The following is a 27,555-nucleotide window of genomic DNA, read 5'->3' on the forward strand; positions in this document are numbered from 1 at the left end:
AACTAGAAATATATCGGTTTATTTCTTAAACAAATACTTCAGAAAATTTTTCTTTTTTCTTTTAGAGAGAGAGCCGGCAAGCCGGGGAGAAGAGGGGCAAAGGGAGAGAGAGAATGAGAATCTTAAGCAGGCTCCACGCTCAACGTGGCTTGATCTCACGACTCTGGGATCGTGACCTGAGCTGAAATCAAGAGTCAGACACTCAGCCATCTGAGCCACCCAGGGGCCCCTAAACAAACACTTCTTGAGTGTTGCTCTGTACTAGGTGCTGTGCTGTTAGATGCAGGTGATTCACAGACCTAAGTTATAGATTCTGCTTTCAAATTATATGCTGATTCTTTGCAGAGACAGAAAAATAGGCAGGATGTTTTATAAATGCTGTGATATAGGTAAGCATGGGATGTTATGGGAGCAGACATAGCCATAGTATAGGGCATTAAGGAAAGCTTCCTGAGAGAGGTAAGACCCAAGTCTGCTCTGACTTAGAGACCTAAAAGATGAGCTGGCATCGGTAGGCAAAGAAGGCAGAGAAAGTACCTACCACCATGCTGTACTGCCTCTCCCAGTTTCAGAGGCTGCAGGAAGGTCAAGGCCCGAGAGGACAGTAATGTCCATTGGGTTTGACAGTTAAGAGGTCAGTGGTGAACTTAGTGACCCTCTAGAGCAGAGTATGCGTTTGATTGTCTTCGTGTCTCCTGGGCTTTGCATAATTCCTGGCACTTAGTGTTTGTTGTGCTAGCTTTGGGCAGAAGTGAGACACCTCCTTCTCCAAGGTGAATACACGGGAAGAGGATGAGTCTGATTGCCGCTCCACTCTACGTGCTGAAGCAAGCTTATGGCAACTCTTTACCTGCATGCTTTTTTTGTGGCTGTACAGGGAGGCCAGGTGAGCTCCTGCAGCCTGAACAGTTCTCGCTATTAATCTAGTGTTATTTTTATGTTTTACTCTAGTCTTTTTCTTTTCTTTTTCATGGCTGGGTACATGATACCTGTGTCTTTTTTTCATTCACTACTGTATCGTAAGCACTTCCCCATGTCACTATAATTTTTTCATAAATTACATCTTCCCCCGCCCCCCCCATAAATTACATCTTAAGTGGCTGCAAAATCTCTCACTTGGATGTGTATTTGAACATTCATTTGAGGACTGGTTTAATTTTTTTCTTTTGTAATAATTTGAAATAATTACAAAAGAGTTGCAAAAATATTGCCAAGAATTCCCATATAGCGTTTAGCTCATTTATTGTGTCGTCTATCAGATTTCTCCATTGTAAGGTTACACTTTTCCCCTCTAATTATAAGAAGTATCTTATGGGCAGAAACTTGAAGACTGTAGAATACCCCATTTCTCAAAATTCTACCCATTAATTTTAGCATCCTTTGATGTTTCTTAGCTGAATTATTGCTGAAATGGTTACCAAATGGTGACTTTCTTTTTTTTTAATTTAATTTATTTTTAAAATTTACTTTCAAGTTAGTTAGCATGTAGTGTAACCGTGATTTCAGGAGTAGATTCTGTAATGCCCCTTACCCATTTGGCCCATTCCCACTCGCACACCCCCTCCAGTAACTCTCTGTTCTCCATGTTTAAGAGTCTCTTCTGTTTTATCACCCACCCTGTTTTTATATGATTTTTGCCTCTCTTCCCTTATGTTCATCTGTTTTGTCTCTTAAAGTCCTCATATGAGTGAAGTCATGTGATATTTGTCTTTCTCTAATTTCACTTAGCATAATACCCTCTAGTTCCATCCATGTAGTTGCAAATGGCAAGATTTCATTCTTTTTGATTGCCAAGTAATACTCCATTGTGTGTGTGTGTGTGTGTGTGTGTGTGTGTGTGTATGTATGTATATACCACATCTTCTTTATGCATTCATCCATCGGTGGACATTTGGGCTCTTTCCATACTATGGCTGTTGTTGATAGTGCCGCTATAACAAATGGTGACTTTCTAATTACGTTATTCCTTCTACATTCATTAGTTGGTATTCTGATCTAAGGGAGCACTTTCTCCTCTCCTCATTTATTAGGCTCTTGTTTAATGGGTTATGATCTTTTATTATTGATCTGAACTGCTCCAGAGCTGACCATTAGGAGCCCCACAAGCTGGCTTCATTTTACGTTCAATACGGCCTCACTCCTTGGGCCTTTACCTGCTCCGAGGCACCGCAAAGGATCCAGGCTTATCTTGTTTGTGCCTTCTTTGCCTCAGCCCTGCAGTCAGCCATGCTTCCAGGGATCCCTGGTTCCTGTCAGGGAAGAATGGTATTTAGAAACCAAGGTCTAGCTGCTAGATGTGCTCTTTGTAATTGGGACATGACTGCTGCCAGGCTCTTTCCAGTGACCAGAGCTAGGGAATATATGCATGTATCACACAAAGGCACACACACTGCCCACATCTATATTTATTTTTATAGTTCATATCTTTATATATCAAAAACCATCCATTTACACCAAACCTTTCAATTTCAGTACAACCCCCAACATTTTTTCTAGTTTTTCCCTTTTCCTGTTCGCAATTCCCTTCCCCACCATGGAGAAATCTGGCTCCTGTTAGCTAGCGTCAGTGTACTTACTTATTTGGTTAATCCCAGCATTGCCTGTTGCCACACCCCGAGACCCCCTCACGATGGCTGGATGCCCCACACCTCTCTTCACTCCAGTCCACGCCTACCCTGATTGGCACCTGAAGCTTAATGGCTTTTAGATTAAATTATTCAGAAAGACAGACAGGGAGGGAGCTCATTCCTTTTCATGGCTGCATAATCCTCCATTTTAGTGGACATACCGTAGTTTATTCAGTTCCGACCAAAGGACTTACTCTCTTATATTACAAATAGTGCTGCGGTAAATAGCCATGTGCGTGAATTGTGAATTTTTGTCAGTGTGTCTTTGGGTAGTTTCTTAAATGTGAGATTACTGGGGTAAAGGGCAAAGCATGTAATTTCGTTAGACATGGCCCCATCCTTCCCACCACCACACAGTGTGTGAGAGGACCGGTTTCCCCCAACACCCTCAAGCTTTTGTCCTAGCTGTGAGTTTGAAATTTTGTGTCAGAATTTTGAGGTGCTGTTATTTTTCCGTCTTGGAGGTTTTGGCGTATTTTAAGCACTTATTTTATTTGTTTCTTTGTATGTCATCCACTTTAGGAAACCAGTTTCCTCTTTGGGTGTTTGGGTGTTTGTTCTACATCTTCATTTGAAGATCCTTTTCCTTAATGGAAGAGGAGGTAGAAGTGAAATAGGTGATTAGTTCAGCCTTCCCGCTGTCATATTTGCTGAACAGACAGGTAAATCTGTTGACTGACTGATGGCCCTGTGTCTGCTGGAGCCTCAGGTTTGAAGACTGTATGTATGTTCAGGCATCACATCTGCATTCAGGACAGAAAGCAGGGGAAGGTACGGCCGCCTTCTGAAAGGCAAGGCTTGTTTTGTTTTGTTTTTAATTGTTTTTTAACGTTTATGTTAGAGAGAGAGAGAGAGAGACAGAGTGCGAGCGGGGCAGGAGCAGAGAGAGAGGGAGACACAGAATCCAAAGCAGGCTCCAGGCTCTGAGCTGTCAGCACAGAGCCCGACGCGGAGCTCGAACTCATGAACCGTGAAATCCTGACCTGAGCTGAAGTTGGACGCTTAACCGACTGAGCCACCCAGGCATCCCTGAAAGGAGCAGCTTTCCAACAGCCACCTGCCTTTGTAGGCAGGCTGCTTACCCCTTAAATTTGTTGTTGTTTTTAACGGGAGCCCTGGATGGGATACAGGCCTTTGTGTTGCTGGAATTGCAAGTCTCTAATTCCTGTTTCAATGTGAAAACTTTGTACATTTGTTATATTTTTTTTAATGTTTATTTATTTTTGACAGAGAGAGTGACAGAGCATGAGCGGGGAGGGGCAGAGAGAGAGGGAGACAGAATCTGAAGCAGGCTCCAGGCTCTGCGCTGTCAGCACAGAGCCCGACGCGGGGCTCGAACCCACAGACCGCGAGATCATGACCTGAGCTGAAGTCAGACGCTCAACCAACTGAGCCACCCAAGCACCCCTTTGTACATTTGTTATTTGCATAAATATAAAAATTAAAATTAAACATAAATATACAAATAAACAGATTGTGAAAAGAAAACAACCCTCCAAACCCACTTTTCAGTTTGGTGCCTATTCTTGTAAGTATGTGCTTAACACGTAACCTTAATTTTCAATATCAGTGTCGACCACCAGCATATGGGCCATACATATACATTACGACTCTACAACTAGATTTTTTTCCACTTAGCAGTATATACTAGACGTTTTGCCTATGTGAGGACGTACAGCTGTGCCTCATTCTGTGTAATGGGTACATCGTATACTATACATGTCATTCTCTTGCCCTCATCAATCCACCACCCACCTTGTATGCTCTGTGCTGGTGACTGACATCTAAGAACAGCATCATCTGGGCTTTTTTGCCCTCTGGCTTGGAATCAGCTGATAAAAGACATGGACAGGGATCAGAGGGTGAGTGGTGGGAGAAGTCAGAGCATTTCTTATCCCCTCCCATCCCTTAATGGGGCTCCAGGAGCCGCTGTGCCCTTGGTAGTGAACTTCCTGATGGCTGGCCTCTCTTTTCCAATGATACCCTTTGTCTCCTGCTCTTTCACCTTGAGGGCAAGAGTAGCTTCCTACTGTTGATAGTCCCTGGATGCTTCACTACCCGTGGTTGGTTCCTTTCACTCTACTCACACAGCTATAAAAAGTCCTGTCATTAATTTCCTTTGGTTCATTCTCTGCATGTGCCATCTGTTTCCTGCCAAGACCCCAGCTGATATAGATGTCATTGTGTAGATGCACCATAATTTATTTGTTTGGTTCCCTGTTGATGGACATTTGAATTTTTTTTCTAGTATTTTGTTCTTATAATGAGTGTTGCTAATGAACATTTATGTACCTATTTTGTAAAGTATTTGTTGGAATGTTCCTTTAGGAAGAAGTCACAGAAATAGAAATGCTGGGCCAGGGTGCACGAATGTTGTAAATTTCAGTAGCCACTTACTTCCCCATTGCTTCTGAAAGAGTCTGCCATTTTACATTTCTACAGTGTGGTGTTTGGTTTTTTTAATGTTAAAAAATTGTAGAGGTAATACTTGTGACTTACAACAAATAAACTTAACTTAGAAATATATAAAGGAAAAAGTACTTCCTAACATTGCATCCTATTTCCTGGAGGTAACCCCATCAACAGTTGGCTATGTATCCTATCATGTTTTTTTTTCTTTATAAGATTTATATCCTTATCATAGAATAAATTAATATATAGATAAAGTAAAATCATTTATACATGTATGTATGTGTGTATATCTCTATCTCTACTAAGAAAGCTCATTTGTAGACTCTGTTCTATTGATCTGTTTGTCTTTTCCTGTGCCAGTACTCATCTATCTTAAGAATTACAGCTTTGAGTTGTTTTTTTAAAATTTTACTTGTATTTTTATTTTATTTATTTTTATTTTTTTGAGTTGTTTTGATATCTGGTAAGGCAAATCCTCATCTCATTATTTTTCATGAAAAAAAATTTCTTGGCTCTTCTTGGGCATGAAGTCTTTGGATTAACTTCAGATTTAAGTTAAAACAAACAAACAAACATGGATCTTGGCTGGAGTCAGACTGAATTTATAGAGAACTGACATATTTCCAATATCGAAACTTCTCACTTAGGAGCCTGGTGTGTTTTCTTTATTTATTCAGATCTTTTATGCCCTTTGGTGAAAATCTTGCCCATTTCCTCCTAAATTTATTTTTAGATATATTATAGGTTTTGTTGCCGTCATGAATGGAATTCTTCCTCTTACATCTTCTCATCAGTTATTGCTGGTATAGTTTTTAAGAAGATTTTTGTGGGGTGCCTGGCTGTCTCAGTTGAAAGAGCACGCGACTCTTAATCTCAGGGTTGTGAGTTCGAGCCCCACGTGGAGTGTAGAGATTACTTAAATTAAAACTTAAAAAAAGCTGTTGAGTTTTGTAAATTAATCTTATCACCTACTTATTTGTTCTGATGGTTTTTTCAGTTGATTCTCTTGGCTTTTCTAGGTGGACAGTTATATAATCTGTAGTTGATAACTTTTTAATCACTTTATGTATAGTGTTTATACATAATTTCTTTCTCATATGTTATTTCATGGCCAAGATATCTTAGTGGGGTAGGGGGTGGTAATCCTAGGAAGTCTTCCCGGCTGATGTTACATTTAAGGTGAGCATCAGAGAATGCTGATCATCAGAGAATGTTCCAGGCAGGCCTTGAGGAAAGAAACAAGGCTGCGTTCAGTGAGTTGGAAGAAGAAAGGCAAAGGACACAGACAGGGTTGGGAAGTGCAAGAGATGGGTTGGAGAGTAAATAGGGGTACAGTCAGAAACTGCTAAACTCTAAGGAGCAATTCCTTTATTCTAAAGGAATTGAGAATTTAATGAAAGATGTGTTAGGCAGAATGGCCCCCAAAGATGTCCACATCTGAATCCCTGGTATCCATAAATATGTTCCCTCATGTGGCAGAAGGGACTTTGCAAATGCAATTAAGACTCCAGACCTTGGGGAGCCTGGGTGGCTCAGTCAGTTAAGCATCCGACTTCAGCTCAGGTCATGATCTCATGGTTCGTGAGTTTGAGCCCCATGTCGGGCTCTGTGCTGACAGCCCAGAGCCTCGAGCCTGCTTTGGATTCTGTGGCTCCCTCTCTCTCTATTCCTCCCCTGCTCATGCTCTATCTCTCTCAAAAATAAAGAAACATTAAAAAAAATTTTTTTAAAAGACTACAGACCTTAAAACAGGGAGATTATCCTGGATTCTTCAAGTGGACCCGACCTAATCATATGAGCCTGAGAAGCAAAGAAGTTTCTCTGGCTGGGCACAGAAGCAAGATGTGGTAGAAGGGGAAGTTGGAGAGATTCAGAGTGAGAGGGACCTAACCCAGCGTGGCTGAAGGGGGCTGCGTGGAGCAGAGACTGATATCCGGCCAGGAGATGGGGACATCAGCCCTACAGCTGCTGGGAACTGTGTTCAGCCCATAGCTGGAATGAGCTCGGAAGCAGATCCGTCTTCGGTGTCTGTAGAAAGGAACACAGCCCTACCGACCGACTCCTTGGTTTTGGCCCTGTGACACCCTGTGCAGAGGACCCTGTTGAGACACAGTGTACCGGGACGTTGGGCACCCGGAATTCTGAGACAACACATTTGTGTTGCTTGGAGCTGCTGGGTTTGCAGTACTTTGTTACACGTTGGTGGAACGCTAACTCAGCGGGGTTGAAGCAGGAGAGTGGCGTCAGAATAACGGACCAGTCCTACCTCCATGTGAGAATGGATCCGGGAGAGCGCACTTCGGAGGCGGGGAACTGGGTGGTGTGGACTAGGGTAGTGATGGGGGGAAGGGGCATGACTCGAGACTTATGTGGGAGGTTGGAATCGCCACAATTTGGTCATTGATTAGATGCTGGGAAGGAGGGAGAGGAGGAACGCAGGGACAATTGCTGAGTTCTGGCTTTGGATGCTGAGTGACTGGTGGAGCTGTGTCTCAAGGCCAGGACGGGCAGCTTGGAGGATTGCTAGGTCAGGAACTCAGTGGTAACTCCAGGTGGTTCTTCGTTGGGAAATTCTCCTGTAAATACTTATTTTAAGATAGAGTATATCAACAAGATGATTGCTTTATCCTTTAAGACCTGAATTATTTTTTTGATTTTTTTTTTTTTTTCCTTTTAGGTCATGTAGGAAATTGTAAACCATGTGAAGATGGGACTCTTGGTATTTGTGCGCAATCTGCTGCTAGCCCTCTGCCTTTTTCTGGTACTGGGATTTTTGTATTACTCTGCGTGGAAGCTGCATTTACTCCAGTGGGAGGACCCCAGTAAGTATGGTCACCCCAGCCTGCCCCCAGGGAATGTGGGGTGTTCGCTGGGCTGCAGTGCCCTCACACCCTTCGGAGACAGGCAGTGAGAGGAGACCGCACGCTCCTGGGACTCAGGCTCAGAAATTGCCTCCCATTTTTGTGGCTGTAGGTTGAGATCTTTGATGTTTTTCAAAAACTGCATGCCATGGCATATCCTCTTATGATCTCCGTAAAAACATGCTATTCTGCAATAAAAGCCCAAACTCTTCCAGTACTTCTGGTTTCTGAATGCCGTGCTTTTTAATTACTAAAGTGCGTTGCCTCTCCCATTTGTATTCGTTGCCTCGGGGCTCCGTATCACAGCTGGTTTTCTTCTGTCCTGAAAACGTTCACCTTTACCTTTTCTTTGAATTTGCAGTTTTCAATTTAATACTGTCTTTGTTTTATGTTCCCTGAAGAAATTTTGTCTACCTAGTTATTTTGTCCTTGCTGGCACTGAACTTGTACCTGAATAGAATAATGGCTCCCCTCCCGCACCCTCCCCAGTACCTCCTAATCCCTTTCTCTGGCTTGTACTCCTGGCCTCCTATGTTACACAGTGTTTGCCACATAGTTCTCTGTACCCCTCTGACTTGGTTTCGACTCATGCAGTATGGCCTGTGCTGTGGTGTTTTGAGGCTTGTGGTCAAAGGGCTCGCATTGGGCGTCACCGGCAGGTGCACATTCTCTTCTTGGATGTTGCCCGAAGTATCACACAGTGACCATATGTAGTTTTCCTTTTGGTTCTGTTTGTCTGATGGCTGGCTGAGCTCGGTGCAGGAAACACTGGGTAGTCTGGTCCTGATTCCTGGTGAATGTGACTTCCCTAAAATAGTTTTGTTTTTACAAACATTGACTGGCTACCAGTGTAGAATTCACTCAAGAGTCGAGTCAGTCTCTGGGTCTGAGGTTAAAATGAGTGGGAAGAGGCAAGTGGCATTGGCCTACTATTATTGTATTGAGACCTTGATAGCGGAACCATTCCTATGAAGTAATTCATTTATTTCTTACATGGCCCAAACTCCTGAAGCAGTTTCAAGCCAACTAAAAAAAAATTTTTTTAATGTTTATTTAGTTTTGAGAGAGAGAGAGAGCAACAGAGTGTGAGCAGGGGAGGGGCAGAGAGAGAGGAAGACACAGAATCTGAAGCAGACTCCAGGCTCCGAGCTGTCAGCACAGAGCCTGATGCAGGGCCCGAATTTGTGAACCGTAAGATCATGACCTAAGCCGAAGTCGACACCCAACCGACTGAGCCACCCAGGCGCTCCTCAACCCAATTTTTAAAATGTCGTGTTACCTCTTAAACTTCTTGTTTTACGTGGAATGTTTCAGTGCCTCTTAAACGCTTAGCTTATAATTTTCACTAATTACTTTGTCTTTCCAGAGTTTATTTAAATTTCTCTGTCCCAACTTATTTTTTAAAACAAGAAGACTACCCAGAATCAAGCGTTTGCATCAGTGCAGTGCAAAATTCTGTAGTCAAAGGCATTCTCTATATCCATCATGGATAGATTTCATCTGTATCCATAAAATAGAAATATGTTCAAGGAGTGGTGGTCTCCTTTTCTGTTGAGAACTGTTGACCTGTAGACAACATAACTAAGAATTAGATAATATTTTCGTAGAGAAGTTGAGAAGGACATTAACTTTATGGAAGACCTATCATATGCCAGGTGTTAGGCTACGTAACTTATTAATTATATTAAATTATATGAAGTTAAATTAAACTAAAATAAATTTACTTCTCACTGTAACCATGTGGAGATGCTGTTATCCCTGTTTTCCAGCTGAGCAAACAAGGACTTAATTAAATGTTACACAGCTAATTATTAGAACCGGAACTGAATCCTGGTTTGTCTTTAAAACCCATGTTCCTTATTTTATTGAAAAGTATAATAAATACTAAGACTAAGGATAGGATTGAATTCTGTATTCTCATTGGTAAAAAGAGAGGAGAGGGACTCAGAGAAGAAATAGCAGAGAGTGTCAGGACGGAGGCGGAGAAGAAAGAAGGAAGGGAAGTAAGGGGAAGGGAAAGAAAGGAAGTTCTCCAAACGCGCGAGCAGTTTATTGGCTTGGAGGTGGCACGGTGCTGTGTGTTCACGAGCCAGCGCTGTAGGCTTCAGTAGTTTATTAATAGCTGTCTGCTTTCCTTGGAGTGAATTATCAGCTGACTAACCACTATTTGCATCTTTTTGTTCTTCTGACACTCAGGCCTTTTAGATACTTGACTTTGAATAGGTCGTTTTAGACCGTCTTACTGTAGCATATTGTTTTCTGTACTGTAACATCAGAGAGCAGGGTAATATGACCAACTCTGATGGCTGACCAAGGCGGAGAAGTGTCTTTTACTCAATAAACAAAAGTCAGTTTATTGAGCCTCCTCTAGGAGATGGCCATTGTGTAGTGAAATTTACTGCTGCTGCTAATAATAATAAAATGAAAATAGTAATTTATTGAGTGTCTATGTGCTGTGATGGGAACTTTGTATTCATAATGTATTTGAACCTCATAGTTTATTAAGATTTTTTTTGTGGGGGGCTCCCGGCTGGCTGAGTCGGTTAAGTGTCTGACTCTCAATTTTGGCTCAGGTCACGATCTCATGGTTTGTGAGATTGAGCCCTATGTTGAGCCTGCTCTCTCCCTCTCTCTGCCCCTTCCCTGGTCACATGCTCTCTCTCTCAAAATAAACAAACATTAAAAATTTTTTTAAATTAAATTTATTATTATTATTTTTTTAATGTTTATTTTTGAGAGAAAATGAACAGGGGAGGGGCAGAGAGACAGGGGGACAGAGGATCCGAAGAAGGCTCTGTGCTGACAGCAGACAGCCTGATGCGGGGCTCCAGTTTGTGAACCATCAGATCGTGACCCGAGCCAAAGTCGGACACTTAACTGACTCAGCCACCCAGGCACACTGATTTCTTTTGTTTAGAGACAGGGAGAGAGCATGAGCAGGGCAGAGGGGCTGAGGGAGAGAGAGAGAGATGGAAAGACAGAGACAGAGAGAGAGAGAGAGAGAGAATCTTAAGCAGACTCCATGCTCAGTGTGGTGCCTGATGTGGGGCTCAATCCTGTGACCTGAGCCAAAATCAAGAGTCAGATGCTCAACTGACTGAGCCACCCAAGTGCCCCTGATCCTCATAGTTTAGATTGATTGTTATTATCCTCTCTTACAGATGCAGGAGCTGAGGCTTCAAAGAGGCTCAATAAGAGTTTGTATGTCTTTCATCCGGGGGGTATTTCCAAGTTTGAACAATAAATGTCTTTAGCATTATTTTTCCTTAATTTTTACACTTTTTTATGACTTACCAAGGTTATCTATTGGAATTCCTTCATGGTGGTGGGGGGAGTCTAGAGATTTTTATTATTAAATTATGCATTCAGTAAGCAGTATATTCCTATTTTGGCCCATGTACTATTCTGTGTAAAGTGGATATAAGATGAACATAGACCTTCATGGTCTCAGCCTATTGACACAATAACAGCTCTATTTTGAAAAAATAGTTTATTTATTTTTGAAAGAGAGCGCGCAAGCAGGGGAGGGGTGGAGAGAGAGGGAGACAGAGAATCTGAAGCAGGCTCTATGCTGACAGCAGTCAGCCCAATGCAGGCCTCGAACCCATGAACTGTGAGATGACCTGAGCTGAAGTCAGACGCTCAACTGACCGAGCCACCCAGGTGCCCCTTATATGTTGTGTTCTAAAAGAGATGTGTGTACGAAATGCCATGTTAGGGCATAGAATCCCTTCTAGACAGAAAATCTTATGATTTCATCAGTCCCAAGACATATTGTGGCAGGGTGCACACTGCTTTGTTTTGAGCAGCTTAGAGCCGTGTGTGGCCAAGGCTTGGTCAACTTGCCAGGACCTGGGTCAAGTGCTTAACCTGAAAGGCTTTAAGTATAAGATTGGTCTCATTATCAACTTGTTTTTAAAAGTTCTGTAGCTTGCAGTTTTTGGTTTCTCATGTTAAGGAGCTTGGAAGTTACCACTCTGTCCTCACAACACCTAAAAACCTGAGCAGACAGAAAAACCAGTAATTCTTTTTGGATCCATAAGAGAGGGGAGGACACAGGGCAGACTGCTGCCTCTGAGATTGGAGAGACAGGTGAGTACAGGGAGTGGCATGCAAAAACTGTCACGGGAAGCAGTGCCAGAATAGGAAAACCTGAATTATAATAGATGAATTGCTGGAGGCTCTGGACAAGTCCGAGAATCAAAAACTCTAGGAGGAGCCAGTCACAGGGGGCCCCCACAGTATTGTGAGATTTATTTCCAGGGGCTCAGCCAGATTCTCATAGGAGATATTGGGGAAAGATCTTCCCATGCATCTGGCACGTGAGAAGAAAGGAACCGTTTTGAAATATGCCAGGACACTTTTTTCTTCTTAACAAGACCTGCCCTCAAGGGAAACTAGTTAACCAGAGCCCAGCCTGTTGGAGTAGTATCAGAGCCTAACTGACCTGGGGAAAGGGAAGCATCCAACTCCAGTCATCTCTAGCCTTCCACGTGGGAGAAAGGAAATATCCAGTTCCATCCTTGAGGGCAAAGAATTCCCCACGGAAGGGATACAGATGGGAAATGATGAAAAGACATCATATATGATCAGGGATATACAAACTAAAACAACGTTGAGATACCACTATGTACCTATTAGAATGGTCAAAGTCCCAGAACACTGACAACATCAAATGCTGGCGAGGATGTGGAGCAACAGGAACCCTCATTCATTGCTGGTGGGAACGCAAGATGGTACAGACACTTTGGAAGACAGTTTGGCAGTTTCTTATAATACTAAACACATTCTTACTCTGTGATCTAGCAGTCGCATTCCTTGGTATTTACCCAAAGGAGTTGATTGTTCTTTTGTCCACAAAAAACCCTGCACACAGATGTTTACAGCGGCTATATTCATCATAATGGCCAAAAGTTGGAAGCAACCAAGATGTCCTTTAATAGTTGAATGGAGAAACTGGGGTAGATCCAGACAATGGAATATTGTCAATCGCTAAACGTAAGTGAACTATCAAGTCATGAATAGACATGGGGGAGCCTTAAATGCATATTTCTAAGTGAAGGAAGCCAATCTGAAAATGCTACACACTGTATGAGTCCAACTATATGACATTCTGGAAAAGGCAAAACTATGGCGATAATAAAAAGATTAGTGGTTGCCAAGGTTGGAAGTGGGGAGAGGTAGGTATAAGTAGGGCATAGAGGATTTTTAGGGTGGTGAATCTATAAAATATCATAATGATGAATGTGTTTTTGTACTTTTGTCCAAACACAGAGGCTGTGCAACACCAGGCATAAACCCTTATGTAAACTATGGACTTTAGGTAATTATGATGTATCAGGATAGGTTCATCAGTTTTAAAAGTGTACCACTCTGGTGAGGGATATTGATAATGGGGGAGGATATACATGTGTGGGGGCAGGAGGTATAATAGGAAATATTTGTACTTTCCCTTGAATTTTCTGTGAACCTAACTGCTCTAAAAAAAATACTGTTAGTAAAGTACTGTAGAATTATCATATTTTATGTATGTGTGTGCATGTTTGTACACACACACGTAAGATGATAAAAATATATATGTACATACGTTTAACTTAATGAAAAAATGAACACAGTCTTGGAGTGAGTTAGATGTACTTCAGTTTCTTCATCTCCAAAATGGAGACAAAATACTGACATTTCTCTTGGCTCTGATGCTTTATTCAGGTCAGGTCTTATAGGAGAGTTGGGTTGTTGCCTCTTATCGGTAGACCTGATTCCTGTGCTCCCTTTCATGGAAATTTTACATATTTTATTATTTTAATTTTTATCTATATGTATTTCATAAGTTAAAGTGGATATTTTGGAGGAGTAGGATTAATTTCTTATGGGACCTTTAAAAATTCATATTACCATATTTATCACTATTGCAATTCCCTCTGTGTTCTTGCCTATATTTTACAAAAGATCATAACGGGGGAGATTATAAAATATGCATTATTGATTTGATTACTATGGAGAATACCATCTGGCAAGTAAGTTGGAGTTTGGATCTGATGTTGGGAGAAGGGTAGATTAAGTTTAGCTTAATAGACATAGAAAATTATGTTCACTCTTAGTTTTCCATCTTAAAAACGAAATGGAGGCTGGTATTTCTAGCCTGTGGCTTAGGGTAACACTCTGCTTCTTATGATAATGGCATAACTGGTATCAAGCTAGTCGTCTCTCTATAAATAGTTACAGAGCTGGACAGTATAAATGAAGCAACTCTTGCCAAGCAGTGGACAGGAGGCAGTATAAAATTTCAGTGCCTAAGAAAAGGAAAACTTATGAGGTGAGCTCTGCAGTTCTCTTTGTGGGGGCAATTTCCGAGCCCTGCCCAGAGAGCTGGAATCTCAACAGACCATAGTGCCTCCACTTGGCTGAGGAGGCAGAGATCAGGGTGTAGGGCAGCTGAAGTGGTTGGAGTCCGTGAGACAGGTCATCACTGAGTAGGGAATTTTTGAGAGACACAAGCTGGGCCGGGGGAGGAATTCCTAGGAGTCGGTAGCTGTGGACTGGGCTATGTATGCGCAGGGCAAAACCACCTGAATTTAACTACGTAGGTAACAGCTGTACAGGACAGGAGTAGAGGTCAAGCAGTCTGTGGGTGGCTGAAGAGTCAGGGACTTTGAAGTTGCAGCCCTACCAGAGTGGAGAAATCTCATTAGAACTTTACTACCCCTGGCATCCAGATGCCAGAAAGTTCATGCCTTAAGAATAAAGATCTCACTCCAGAGTAAGACTCACCCTAACAAGACCTAAAACCAAGCCCCAACCAAGGCTGGGTCCTGTCAAGTTAGAGAAGAGTCAAAAATACCATGGACTTTCCTCAGATCCACACTAAACATAGCGTCGAATCCTGCCTCCACAAATTCAAGGTGGTCAGGCAGTAATTGAACTGCCTGATAAAATAGAAATCGGCACTCTTCAGAGGAAGATAGCAGTATTCATAGTTTCTGCATGCAACATCCAGAGTGGTCAGTGTTCAATAAAAAGTTAGTAGACATACAAACAGACAGGAAGGAAATAGTGACCCATATTAAAGAAAAAACAAAGCCTGTAGATGAGAGAACTCACATAGCAAAATAGCTATTACAAATAATTTATTTTATTTTATTAAACATTTCTTTGTTTATTTTTGAGAGAGAGAGAGAGAGAGAGAGAGAGAGAGCACAAGCAGGGGAGACACAGAGAGAGAGGGAGACACAGAATCTGAAACAGGCTCTAAGCTCTGAGCTGCCAGCACAGAGCCCGACATAGGGCTTGAACTCACAAGCTGTGAGATCATGACCTGAGCCGAAGTTGGACACTCAACTGACTGAGCCACCCCATTGCCCCTATTTTATTTTTTAAAATAAATGCTGTTCTTTTTTTTTTTTAAGCTTATTTATTTTGAGAGAGTGTGAATGCATGTGGGGGAGGGGCAGAGAGTGTGAGCGAGATAGAGAGTATTCTAAGCAGGCTCTGTACCATCAGTGCAGAACCCAGTGTGGGGCTTGAACCCACAAACTGCAAGATCATGACCTGAGCCAAAGTCTGGCACTTAACTGACTGAGCCACCCAACTGCTCCTATTACAAATAATTTAAAGGATTAAAGAAAAATACAGTGAACAATAAGTAGTCTCAGCAGAGAAATCAAAACTATAAAAAAACCAAAAACAAATTCTAGTACTAAAAAGTATAGGAACAGAAAATGAAGATTTCACTTCACAGTGAGTTGAATATAACAGAAGTCAGTGAAGTTGAAGGGAGTGCAATAGAAATTATCCAGTCTGAAACAGAAAAAAAAATATTGAGGAAAAATGAACTAAGCCTCAGGGACCTGTGGGACAGTATAAAATTGTCTAATATATATGAGTGTTGGACAGAAAAAAATGTTAAGAAATAATGGCTGAAAGCTTCCTAAATTTGGTGAAAAACATTGACTTACAGATTTAAGAAGTTCAGCAAACTCTAAAAAGGATAAATATTGGGAAAGTTTAGGCATATGATAGTTAAACGTCTGAAATCTAAAGTGAAAATCTTGAAGACAAAGAAAAAGAAACATTCTCTATGGGAGTAGGAAATCCCACTGACCTTTCACCAGAACCAGTAGAGTTCACACAATGAAAGATCTTCAAAGTGCTGAAAGAGAAATACCAAACACCTGTCGTCCCAGAATCCTTTATCTGTTGGAAATATCCTTCAAAAATGAGGATGAAATGAAGACATTTTTTCAGGTAACAGTTAAGAGAGTTTGTTGCTAGCAAAGCTGCATTACAGAAAAAACACTAAAGAATATCCTTCAGGCCAACAGGACGTGAGAGCAGATGGACATTTGGATCAATAGGGAAAAGTGAAGGTTGCTGGAAATGGTAAATAATGGGCAAATATAAAAGACTCATTCCTTTTTTTCTCATCGTTTGCTTAAAAGACAACTAATTGCTTAAAGCAAAAGTAATAACCCCGTAGAATGAGGCTTAGAATATATGTAAAGGTAAGATATGACAAAACTTGCACAAGAAATGGGGAGAGGGGAGATAAGTGGAACCTTACCTGTTATAAAGTTATTACATTTGTGAAAAGAAGAAGTGGGAAGTAGGAATGTTGTGTATAAAGTGAGGAAAGAGTAAAGAGGTAGGAAATGTCAGACGTGAAGAGGTATTATATTGGCTCTAAATAGACTCTGATAAGTTAAGGATGTGTATTCCTTAGCAGAACTCCTTGGTAGAACAACTACTAGGAAAAAAAAATAACACAAAGAGGCATATTTATCTGAGAGGCCAATGAAGCAATAAAAAGCACTAAAAAGTAGTTAACCGCCCCCAAAAGCAGGAAAACAGCAATATAAGAGCAAAAAAACAGAAGAGAGAAATGGAAAACAAATTTAAGACAGTTGACTTAAGCCTGACTGTGTTAACAATTACATTTCAATGGGAATGGATTAAAACTCCAGCTAAAGGCAGAAATTGTCAGAATGGTTAACAAAGCAGGATGTATGTCCTGATATAGGAGACCTGTATTTTAAATCTGTTTTTTAGTGCTTATTTATTTTTCACACACACACACACACACACACACACACACACACACACACACAGTGTGAGCTAGAGGGGCAGAGAGAGAGGGAGACACAATCAGAAGCAGGCTCCAGGCTCTGAGCTGTCAGCACAGAGCCCGATGCGGGGCTCGAACCCACGAATCGCGAAATCATGACCTGAGCCGAAGTCAGATGCTTAACCAACCAAGCCACCCAGGCACCCCTAAGAGACCTGTATTTTAAATTTAAAAACAGGTTCAAAGTAAAAACAGGGTCAAAGATATGGAAAATATATCTTATATAAATAATAAGCATAGGAAAGTTGGCATAACTATTAATTTCAGCTCATAATACCTTATGACAAAACATATGACAAGAGATTACAGAGGGTTATTACATAATGATAAAAGGAGCAGTTTGTCAAGAAGACATACATAAATATGTATGTACCTAATAATCAGAGAGTGTTAAACTTCATTAAGCAAAAACTGGTTAAAACTAAGGGAGAAAGGGACAAATCCACAATCATGTTCAAATATATTAATACCCCTCTCTCAGTAATTAATAAAACAAGTCAAAAATCTGTAAGGATATAGAAGATCTAAGCAACTCTATGAACTACCTTTTCCTAATTGACATTTATAGAACATTTTACCCAATGGCAGAATACACATTCGTTCCAAGTGTACAGAGAATGTTCATTGAGATTTTTGTGCTATTGAGGACATGATAGACGAAGTTAATATGTAGATAATATACTGGGAGGAGAAAATTTCAGTATTTGTCAATGATACTGGAATTAAAATAAAATTAAAAAAAATAAAATTTGCTAGGTTTGATATTTAGAATATACAAGGAATTCCTGCAAACGAAGAAGAAAAAGGCAGCAATCCCAGTAGAAAATGGGCAAAGAATTAGAACGAGTTTACAGAATAAGAAACCCATAAGGTTAAGCATAGGAATAGATATTCAAACTCATGAGCTATAACAAATATTAAAATTAAAACAAGATATCTCCTTATACCTTAGACTGACAAAAGAAATGTTAGAAAGCTGGATAATCCAAGTGTTGGCAGGAATGTGAGAATATAGTAACCTGTATTCTTTGCCAGTGAGAAGTAGACTGGTAAAGCCATTCTGGAACACATTCTTGTAATAACTAACTGAAGTATACATACATCCTTTAGCTCAGCAAATCTGCCATATATATATGTATGTGTGTGAATGTGTGTGTGTGTGTGTGTGTGTGTGTGTGTGTATTCATTCATTCCATGGCACTTACCAGAGACATACATTATTTGTGTGCTCAGGGAGTTGGAGGATGAATGTATTTCCATCCTAAGGGTGGGGGTGAGTAGGCAAAAAGTAGGGTATTTATTTCATGAAATGATTTGCAGCCGTTAGAAGTAACAGATCCAATATACACAAAACAACATGGATGGAACTTTAAACACATTTTTTTTTAAATTTTTTTTAACGTTTATTTATTTTTGAGACAGAGAGAGACAGAGCATGAACAGGGGAGGGGCAGAGAGAGAGGGAGACACAGAATCTGAAGCAGGCTCCAGGCTCTGAGTTGTCAGCACAGAGCCCGACGTGGGGCTCGAACTCACGGACCACGAGATCATGACCTGAGCCGAAGTCGGACACTTAACCGACCGAGCCACCCAGGCGCCCCAAAATACATAATTTAAGTCAAAAGTGAAACAGAATAACACAATGCCCCTTTTGTAAATTAAAAGAACAGGAATACAAAGATTTCTTAGGAAACAAAAAACATGAGCCATAAAATTGAAAAGTGATAAATTAACTTGACCCAAACTAAAAATGTTTGTCCTCTGCAGCCAATTAAGCCGACTGTGCTCTTTCCCCGTGGGGCCCAGTGTGCATTGGCTGTGAACAGCAGCCTCCTTGGTAGTGTATGCAGCCTGTTGGTTGTACGGGTTGCCCTAAGGGACCTTGGAGACAGTTTTCTTCTGGTGGACGTTGAGGTTTGGCCTCACGCTTTCTCCAGTCTAGGCTCCAGACAGGTATGCGGGGTGCCTTTGGAAAGCCCCAGGGCACAGTGGCCAGGGTCCACATTGGCCAAGTCGTCATGTCCGTCCGTACCAAGTTGCAGAACAAGGAGCATGTGATTGAGGCCCTACCTGGGGCCAAGTTCAAGTTCCCTGGCTGCCAGAAGATCCACATTTCCAAGAAGTGGGGCTTTACTAACTTTAATGTGGACGAATTTGAAGACATGGTGGCTGAAAAGCAGCTCATCCCAGATGGCTGTGGGGTCAAATACACCCCTAATCGTGGCCTCTTGGACAAATGGAGGGCTCTGCACTCATGAGAACCTCAGCACTGCCCTTCCCCATTCATGCCTACCAATAAATCCTGCTTCCTGTCAAAAAAAAAAAAATGTCTTTTAAAAAACACCAAAAAATGAAAAGACAAGCCATAGAATGGGGAAGAATATTCAGTACTTGTATATATAACATTCAGTTAAAAATATTTAGTACATGCATATGTTTGTATCTAAAATATATAAAAAATTCTTATAATTTAATAACAAGAGGGTAAACAGCTTAACCAAAAATGGGTAAAATATTTGAAGAGACACTTTACAAAAGATGTACGAATGGTAATAAGCACATGAAAAGATTCTCAACGTTGTTACTCATCATAGAAATACAAATTAAAACCATAGTGAGATAACATTACATATCAACTAGAATGACTTAAGTTTTGAAAAAAGATAACAAAGTGTTAGCAAGAATATGAAGTAAATGGAACTCTTATATTGCTGTTGTGAATGTAAAATGGTGCAACTCCTTTGAAAACCAGTTTGGCAATCTCTTAAAAAGTTATACATACACCTGCCAAATGGCAGTCATTCCACTCGTAAGTATTTACCTAAGAAAAAGTAAAAGCATATGACCAAATGAGACCTGTACGTGAATGCTCACAGCAGCTTTATTCCCAGGAGCTCCAAACTGGAAACCAACCCAAATGTCTATCAACAGGTGAATGGATGAACAAAATGTGACATAGTCACACAGTGAAGTACCATTTAACAATGAAAAGGAACAGAGTTGATATGTTCAGCATCGTGGATGAATGTTAAACTCATGAATGAGTACATATTAATATTATTAAGTACATATTAAGTACATACTAATATTAATATTAATTAGTACACATTAATATTAATTGATATTAGTATAATAGTATATTATGACTACATATTATATGTTTCATTTATATAAAATACAAGCTAATTATTAATAATTAAAAGCAGGTCGTTAGTTACCTTGGATGAAACATGAAGGGAGAAATGGATTGCAAACGGGCACAGGAATTTTTTGAGATAGAAATGCCCTGTGTCTTGATAATGGCAGTGGTTTTGTGAATGTATATAACTGTCAGTACTCTTCAAATTGTATACATTAAATTGAAGCAGTTTATTGTATGTAAATTACTCCTGGATAAAGTTGATAAGAAAGAGTAAATGCACATCAAACATACATATATTAAAAGAACATAAGCGAATGTATCCATTAAACAATAGAATGCTTGCCTCTGTAGGAGGAAGAAATGGGAGAAAAGGGGGAATAAGATTTATGACTTGATTTATACTATTTTCCATAGGGTTCTTTGCAATTCCCTCCATGTGGTTGGGTAATCGTTTCTGTATGCCGGTACATTCTGTGATAGTTAGGAGACTAGCCTATCTGAGTGCAGAAAAGACCCTCTAGGGAGCAGAATAGCCAGCATGTACGCTAAAATCCACATAACATTGCTGCGTAAGAAATGAAAGAATATTGAAATAAAGATACACCGTGTTCATGGAGCAGAAGGCATGATCTTAAGAAACTGAATCTCCCCAATTTGTTTTAGGATTCAACACATTTCCACTAAAAATCCCAGAAGGTGTGGTGGGTTCTTTTAAAAATTCACTTTTTTGCTAGAAATTGCTAACTGACTGTAAAGTTAATATGAAAATACAGAGAACTTAAAATTTTCAAAATAGTTTTGGTAGGGCATGTGACTCTTGATCATGGGGTCGTGAGTTCAAGCCCCAGGTTGGGCACAGAGCTTACTTATAATGGCTAAAATTAACAACTCAAGAAACAACAGATGTATGATGGCAAGGGTGCAGAGAAAGGGGAGCCCTTTTGGACTGTTGGTGGGAATGCAAACTGGTACAGCCACTCTGGAAAACAGTATGGAGGTTCCTCAAAAAATTAAAAATAGAACTACCCTGGAGTGCCTGGGTGGCTCAGTCAGTTAAGCGTCTGATTTTGGTTCAGGTCATGATCTTGTGGTTCATGAGTTTGAGCCCCACATCAGGCTCTCTGCTGACAGCTCAGAGCCTAGAGCCTGCTTCAGGTTCTGTGTCTCCCTTTCTTTCTGTCCCTCCCCCACTCACACTCTGACTCTCTCTCTCTCTCTCTCTCTCAAAAATACATAAACATTAAGAAAACATTTTTTTTAGTAATAAAAAAAAAGAACTACCGTATGGCCCAGCAATTGCACTACTAGGTATTTACCCAAAGGATATAAAAATGCTGATTCGAAGGGACACGTGCACCCCAATGTTTATAGCAGTGCTATCAACAATAGCCAAATTATGGAAAGAACCCAAATGTCCATTGACTGATGAATAGATAAAGAAGATGTAGTATGTGTGTGTGTGTGTGTGTGTGTGTGTGTGTGTGTGTGTGTGTATATATACACACACATACACACATACTACATGTGTATATATACACACACACACTACATATGTATATATATACACATACTACATATATACACATACACACATATCTATATATATACACACACACACTACATATGTGTGTGTGTATATATATATATATACACACACACACACACACACACACACACACACACAATGGAATATTACTCGGTGATCAGAAAGAATGAAGTCTTGTCATTTGCAACAGTGTGGATGGAATTAGAGAGTACTAGTGAAATCAGAGAAAGACAAATGTCTGATTTCACTCATATGGAACTTAAAATAGATGAACATAAGGGAAAGGGAAGGAAATACACATACACTGACTGTGTTCCTTATGCTGTGCCTTTTATTCCTATGACTTACTTATTTAATAGCCAGTTGATTTTTGATAAAGATACCAAAGCAATTCAATAGGAAAAAAAAACAATCTTTTTGATAAATGGTAGCAAACAAATCTTGACTCGTGTTTCTCATCATGTACAAGATTAACTTGACATGTATCATATATCCAAATGGAAGTGCTAAAACTATAAACAAAATATAGGGCAGAATCTTGGTAACCTTGAATTTGCTAAAGATATCTTAGGGAGGGTAAAAAAAAGCATGAAAACATTAATAAATTGGGCTGCATCAAAGGTAAAAAATTTTGCTCTTCAAACAACATTGTTAACAAAAATTTTAAGGCAAGCCATGGACCTGGAGAAAATTTGCAAACCATAAATACAATAAGTAACTTGTATTTTGAATACATCAAAGTGGGCAGAGATGTAAATAGACACTTTACCAAAGTAGATATGCAGATGGCATGTGAGCACATGAAAAGATACTAAACATGATTAGTCCTTAGGAGAAAGTAGAAATTAAAACCATAAGAAAGTATTACTCTAAACTCTTTAGAATGGCTAATATGAAAAAGATAGATTACATCAGGTGTTGTCCAGAATGGGACAGCTGTTAACACTTCTGCACTGCAAGTGGTCATGGAAAATGGTACAACCACTTGGAAAAGCAATTTGGCAGTTCTTAAAAACATTAAACATTCACCTAACATACCCAGCTATTCCTCTTCAAGAGGGGTGAAAGTGTATGTTCATGCAAAGACTTGTACGTGTGCATTCATCATAGCTTTGTTTGTAATAGCTCCAAACTAGAAACAACTCAAAGATCCATCAGTAGGTAAATGAATAAATTGTGGTACATCTACACAATGGAATGCTACTCAGCATTAAAAAGGAATGAACTTAAAAGCGTGAACCGTTTTTTTCCCAGTTTTATGAGATATAATTGGCACACAGCATTCTATTGGTTTTAGGTGTACAGCACGATGATTTGATATATGTATGTGTTGTGAAATAACTACCACAACAAATTTACGTAACGTCTGTCATCTCATGTGAGTACAAAAGAGGAATGAACTGTTCATACACAAATAACATGGATGAATCTCACAGTAATTGCGCTAAGTGAGAGAAGCCAGACACAAATGAGTACGTAAAATATGATTCTGTTTATAAAAGGCAAACTTATTTATAGTGACAAGAAGCAGGACAGGGGTAGCTTGGGAATGGAGTAGGGTGAGGGGTGGGATTAAAGGAGCCTGAGGAAACTTGTGGGGTTGATATCTTTCTTATCATAGTTGTGGTGATGGCTTCACAGATATACGTCAAAATTCAAGTTGTACACTTTATATATAGACAGTTTATTGTATGTTAATTTAGACCTCAGTAATACTGTGTTTTTTTTTAATTTTTAAAATTTTTATTTATTTTTGAGAGAGACAGAGCACAAACAGGAGGGACAGAGAGAGAGGGAGACACAGTTCAAAGCAGGTTCCAGGCTGTGAGCTGTCAGCACAGAACCTGATGCAGGACTTGAACACATGAACTGTGAGATCATGACCTGAGCTGAAGTCAGATGCTTAACCGACTGAGCCACCCAGGCACCACAGTAATACTGTTTTTAAAAATAGCCAGAGATGGGGCGCCTGGGTGGCTGAGTGGGTTTAAGTGTCCAACTTCGGCTCAGGTCATGATCTCATGGTTCGTGAGTTTGAGCCCTGCGTCGGGCTCTCTGTTCTCAGCATAGAGCCTACTTCGGATCCTGTTTCCCTCTCTCTGCCCCTCCTCCACTTGTTCTCTCTCCCAAAAATAAATAAATATTTTTAAAAAATAGCCAGAGGAAAAGGAGCGATTACCTTCCAAAGAACAACAGTTAGACTGACAATTGACTTCTCAAGAACAGCAGTAAAAGCCAGAGACAGTGAACTATTTTATTTTGTGTAAAGAAAACACCTGTCAACCTAGAACCCTGCATATGCATGTTTCAAGAATGACACAAACACTGAAGAAAGTTCATACTAACAGATACTCAGTAAAGGCACTTACAAAGCATAAACCTCAGGAAAAAAAAATGATTCCAGAAGAAAGATGCAGGAAGGAATGGTAAGCAAAGAGAATGGTAAATGTCAGGATATCTAAGCAAACATTGATGCTGTTGCCCAATATTTGGTATAGAAACAAAGGGAGAGAACTATACTACTAGTCAGTAATAGCATATCAATTGAGAGAGGTTAAGAGTTAAAGTATTCTTCTTACATTGTTTGGTAGGAGGGTTCAATATGTTGATAAATTTAGAATTCTAAGTTTTACGTGCAGGTGAGTTTTCTCGCTTAACTGCTACATGAATAGAGTGTGTAAAGTGCGTGACTCCAGAACTAACAGAAGAAAAAAATGTAGCGAGGAAAAGAAAAAAGAAGGCAGGATGTCAAATGTTTGAAAGAAGAGGCCAACACTTATACATGAAACAAAAAGTTGAATGTATTAGTCATTTGAGCAAGAACTGTGCTTGTAAGACATAGTTTCTTAGAACAAAACAGAGAGCCCTCTTTCCTAGCAGTGGTTTTCAGAGTTTTGTCAAGAGCGTTTTCATGTTAATAATAAGATACTGGTTGCCCATTGCAGCGGGTTGCCATTTGCATTGATGTTGCAAAGTGATGGTGGGTACAACGGCTCACACCTTAGCACGGAGCAAAGCAGGGTACCAAACTGAACTAACAGTCATTGTACTTTTCACTGCCCCACACACTGAGGGAAAAAAAAGCCAGTTTCATTTAAGAATGTTTAAAATTTTTTTTATTAAAAATTGTTTAATGTTTATTTATTCTTTGAGAGAGAGAGAGCACGAGCAGGGGAGGGACAGACAGAGGGAGACACAGAATCCAAAGCAGGCTCCAGGCTCTGAGCTGTCAGCACAGAACCTGACATGGGGCTTGAACTCAACGAACCGTGAGATGAAGTCAGATGCTTAACTGACTGAGCCACCCAGGCATCCTGAGAATGTTGTTTTTTAATTAAATTAAATTTATTAATTTTTAAAAGTTTATTTTGATGGGGGGAGGGGCAGAGGGTAGGGAAGAGAGAGGGAATTCCAAGTGGGCTCTGAGCTAAAAGGGCTAACAGCATGGAGCCCAACCCAGGGCTCAATCTCACCAACTGTGAGATCATGACCTGAGCCAAAATCAAGAGTTGGATGCTGGGGCGCCTGGGTGGCGCAGTCGGTTAAGCGTCCGACTTCAGCCAGGTCACGATCTCGCGGTCCGTGAGTTCGAGCCCCGCATCAGGCTCTGGGCTGATGGCTCGGAGCCTGGAGCCTGTTTCCGATTCTGTGTCTCCCTCTCTCTCTGCCCCTCCCCCGTTCATGCTCTGTCTCTCTCTGTCCCAAAAATAAATAAACGTTGAAAAAAAAAATTAAAAAAAAAAAAAAAAGAGTTGGATGCTCAAACAGCTGAGCCACCCAGGCAGGCGCCCCTAATTTTTATTTTAGAGAGTGTCTGTGAGCATGAGCAGGGGAGAGAGAGAGAATCCCAAGCAGGTTCCACGCTCAGCATGGAACCCAACGCAGAGCTTGATTCCACAACTCTGGGATCATGACCTGAGCAGAAATCAAGAGTCAGACGCTCAACCAACTGAGCCACCCAGGCGCCCCTCACTTAATGTTCTTGGTGAGGGGTGTCTGGCTGGCTCAGTTGGTAGAGCATGTAACTCTTGATCTTGGGGTCGTGAGTTTGAGCCCCACATTGAATGCAGAGATTACTTAAATAAGTAAGTTTTTTTTTGAAGAAAGTTCTTGATGAAACAGATCTTAATTTGACTAAATCTTGACCTTTGAGTATATATCGTTTTTCTAAAAAACAAATATGATGGGAGCATCTGGCTGGTTCAGTTGGTAGAGCATGCAGCTGTGGATCTCGGAGTTGTGAGTTCGAGCCCCGCGTTGGGTGTAGAGCCTATTTAAAAAAATAAATAATAACAAATACGATGATGAAATGGGAAATATGCATAAGTATGCATAAAGCACTACTATGCACACTGACGTTTTATTATTGTCTCAAGGAAAAGCACTTGTGTGATTGAACTGCAAGCTGAACTAGCTACTCTTTTGAGGGAACACCATTTTTACTTGAAAAAATGACTGACAGGCAAACCATGGTTATTCAGACTTGGGAATTTGGGAGACTTCCTCAAAAAGGAATACAGTACACCTGTCACTTCAAGGGAAACAACGGACTTTTTTGTTATTTAGATAAAACTTGAGCTTTCAAATGAAAATTAGAATTCTGAAAAGCTTCTGTCTGCTGCCACGAAACTGACACCTTCTCAATATTTAAACACGTTTCTGATGAGATTGGTAGTGATATTAACAAATGTGATTTTTTTAATATGGCAAAATGAGTGTGAAAACATTGGAAGTTTTGTATAACTCAGTGAACTAATAATGTCCAAAAGACCACTGTTATGATGTTAACAAATTATGCGTGGCTAAAAGATTCATTCAAAGTGTAAGACCAGTGGATGTTAATGTAACAAAGTATGAAAATGTTTACTGATATGCTTTCAGATTCAATATTGCCGCTAACTTGTAAGAAACTACTGCTTTTTGAGTCTGGGGTAGCATCAAAGAGGAATATCCATAACCATCTGAAAAGGTTATTATAATACCTTTCCCTCTTCTAACTGTGTACCTGTGAGAGGCCAAAAAAAATTTCGTAGATTTAAAACATTTCACAACAGATTGAATGTGGAAATGGATGCATATCCAGACTTTTATAAAGCTGTAAATGACATTTGCACAAATTTAAAACAGTGCCACTCTTCCTACTAATTTTGGGGGAAAATAGTTATTTTTCTTAAACTTATAATATGAGCTTTTTACTGTTAATTTTAAATTGCTATTTAAATATTTTAGTTTTATTTTTTTAATTATTTTTTTAATTTATTTCTTAGTTTTAATGTCCAATATAGTAAATGTTAGTATAATTATTAACCCATACCATATAGGCCCTCTTTGGAATCCTCAGTGAGTTTTAAAGACGTAAAATGGTCCTGATACCAGGACTTCAAGAACCCCTGTTTATTCTAGAGTCTTCAAAAGAGTGGATGGAGTTCAGGCATTGGTAGACTTTCAGAAGTAAGAGTGTTTAGGGGTTGGTTGACCTTTAGCTCTGGATACACAGCTGTCTGAGTAGGATTCTTGTTAAATGGAATGGCTTTCAGAAGCATGGTCATTGAGGTGAAGCTGTTGTTGATTGCCTGGCTTTTCAAAAGCTTGTATAATGGTGTGAAGCTATCATTGATTTGGGTGAGCTCGAAACCAGTTCTGGTAGCTACTTCTTGCTATAGAAAAAGAACAATCACTACTTTCTTAAGTGGTTGGGAAGCTTTTATTCTCAATGGAAAAGATGGGCAAAATAGAGTGCGCAACTCTCATAACTCAAAAATAAAAAGACAACCCAGTTTTTCAAATGGGCAAAGGATCCGAATAGCCATCTCTGCAAAGAAGATGCGGGTATTTCCTGCTTTGCAAAA

The 27,555-nt window shown here is 40.2% G+C and overlaps 2 protein-coding genes and 1 non-coding gene across 3 annotated transcripts in view; all 3 read left to right on the plus strand.

The window, feature by feature from the left end:
- ST3GAL3 (ST3 beta-galactoside alpha-2,3-sialyltransferase 3) overlaps positions 1–27,555 on the plus strand; it is a 201,240-nt gene that overhangs the window by 17,945 nt on the left and 155,740 nt on the right. The window contains 1 exon segment of the mRNA XM_030325389.1: positions 7,717–7,861. Coding sequence (XP_030181249.1) covers positions 7,747–7,861 — 115 coding nt within the window. The 5' untranslated portion in view covers positions 7,717–7,746.
- Positions 18,780–18,912, plus strand: LOC115522625. Its single transcript, XR_003971511.1, has one exon. It is a non-coding gene; the product is annotated as a small nucleolar RNA SNORA70 (small nucleolar RNA).
- On the plus strand, positions 18,916–19,345 carry LOC115520755 (60S ribosomal protein L10-like). Its single transcript, XM_030325390.1, has one exon. The coding sequence runs from the start codon at positions 18,974–18,976 to the stop codon at positions 19,274–19,276; it is 303 nt and encodes a 100-aa protein (XP_030181250.1). The 5' UTR covers positions 18,916–18,973; the 3' UTR covers positions 19,277–19,345.

The sequence above is a fragment of the Lynx canadensis genome, chromosome C1 (genome assembly GCF_007474595.2).
Source record: "Lynx canadensis isolate LIC74 chromosome C1, mLynCan4.pri.v2, whole genome shotgun sequence".
Classification (NCBI taxonomy): Eukaryota; Metazoa; Chordata; class Mammalia; order Carnivora; family Felidae; genus Lynx; species Lynx canadensis.

What these genes read in the sequence shown, in the direction of transcription:
- LOC115520755 (XM_030325390.1), top strand. Translation starts at nt 18,974, where the DNA reads ATGCGGGGTGCCTTTGGAAAGCCCCAGGGCACAGTGGCCAGGGTCCAC.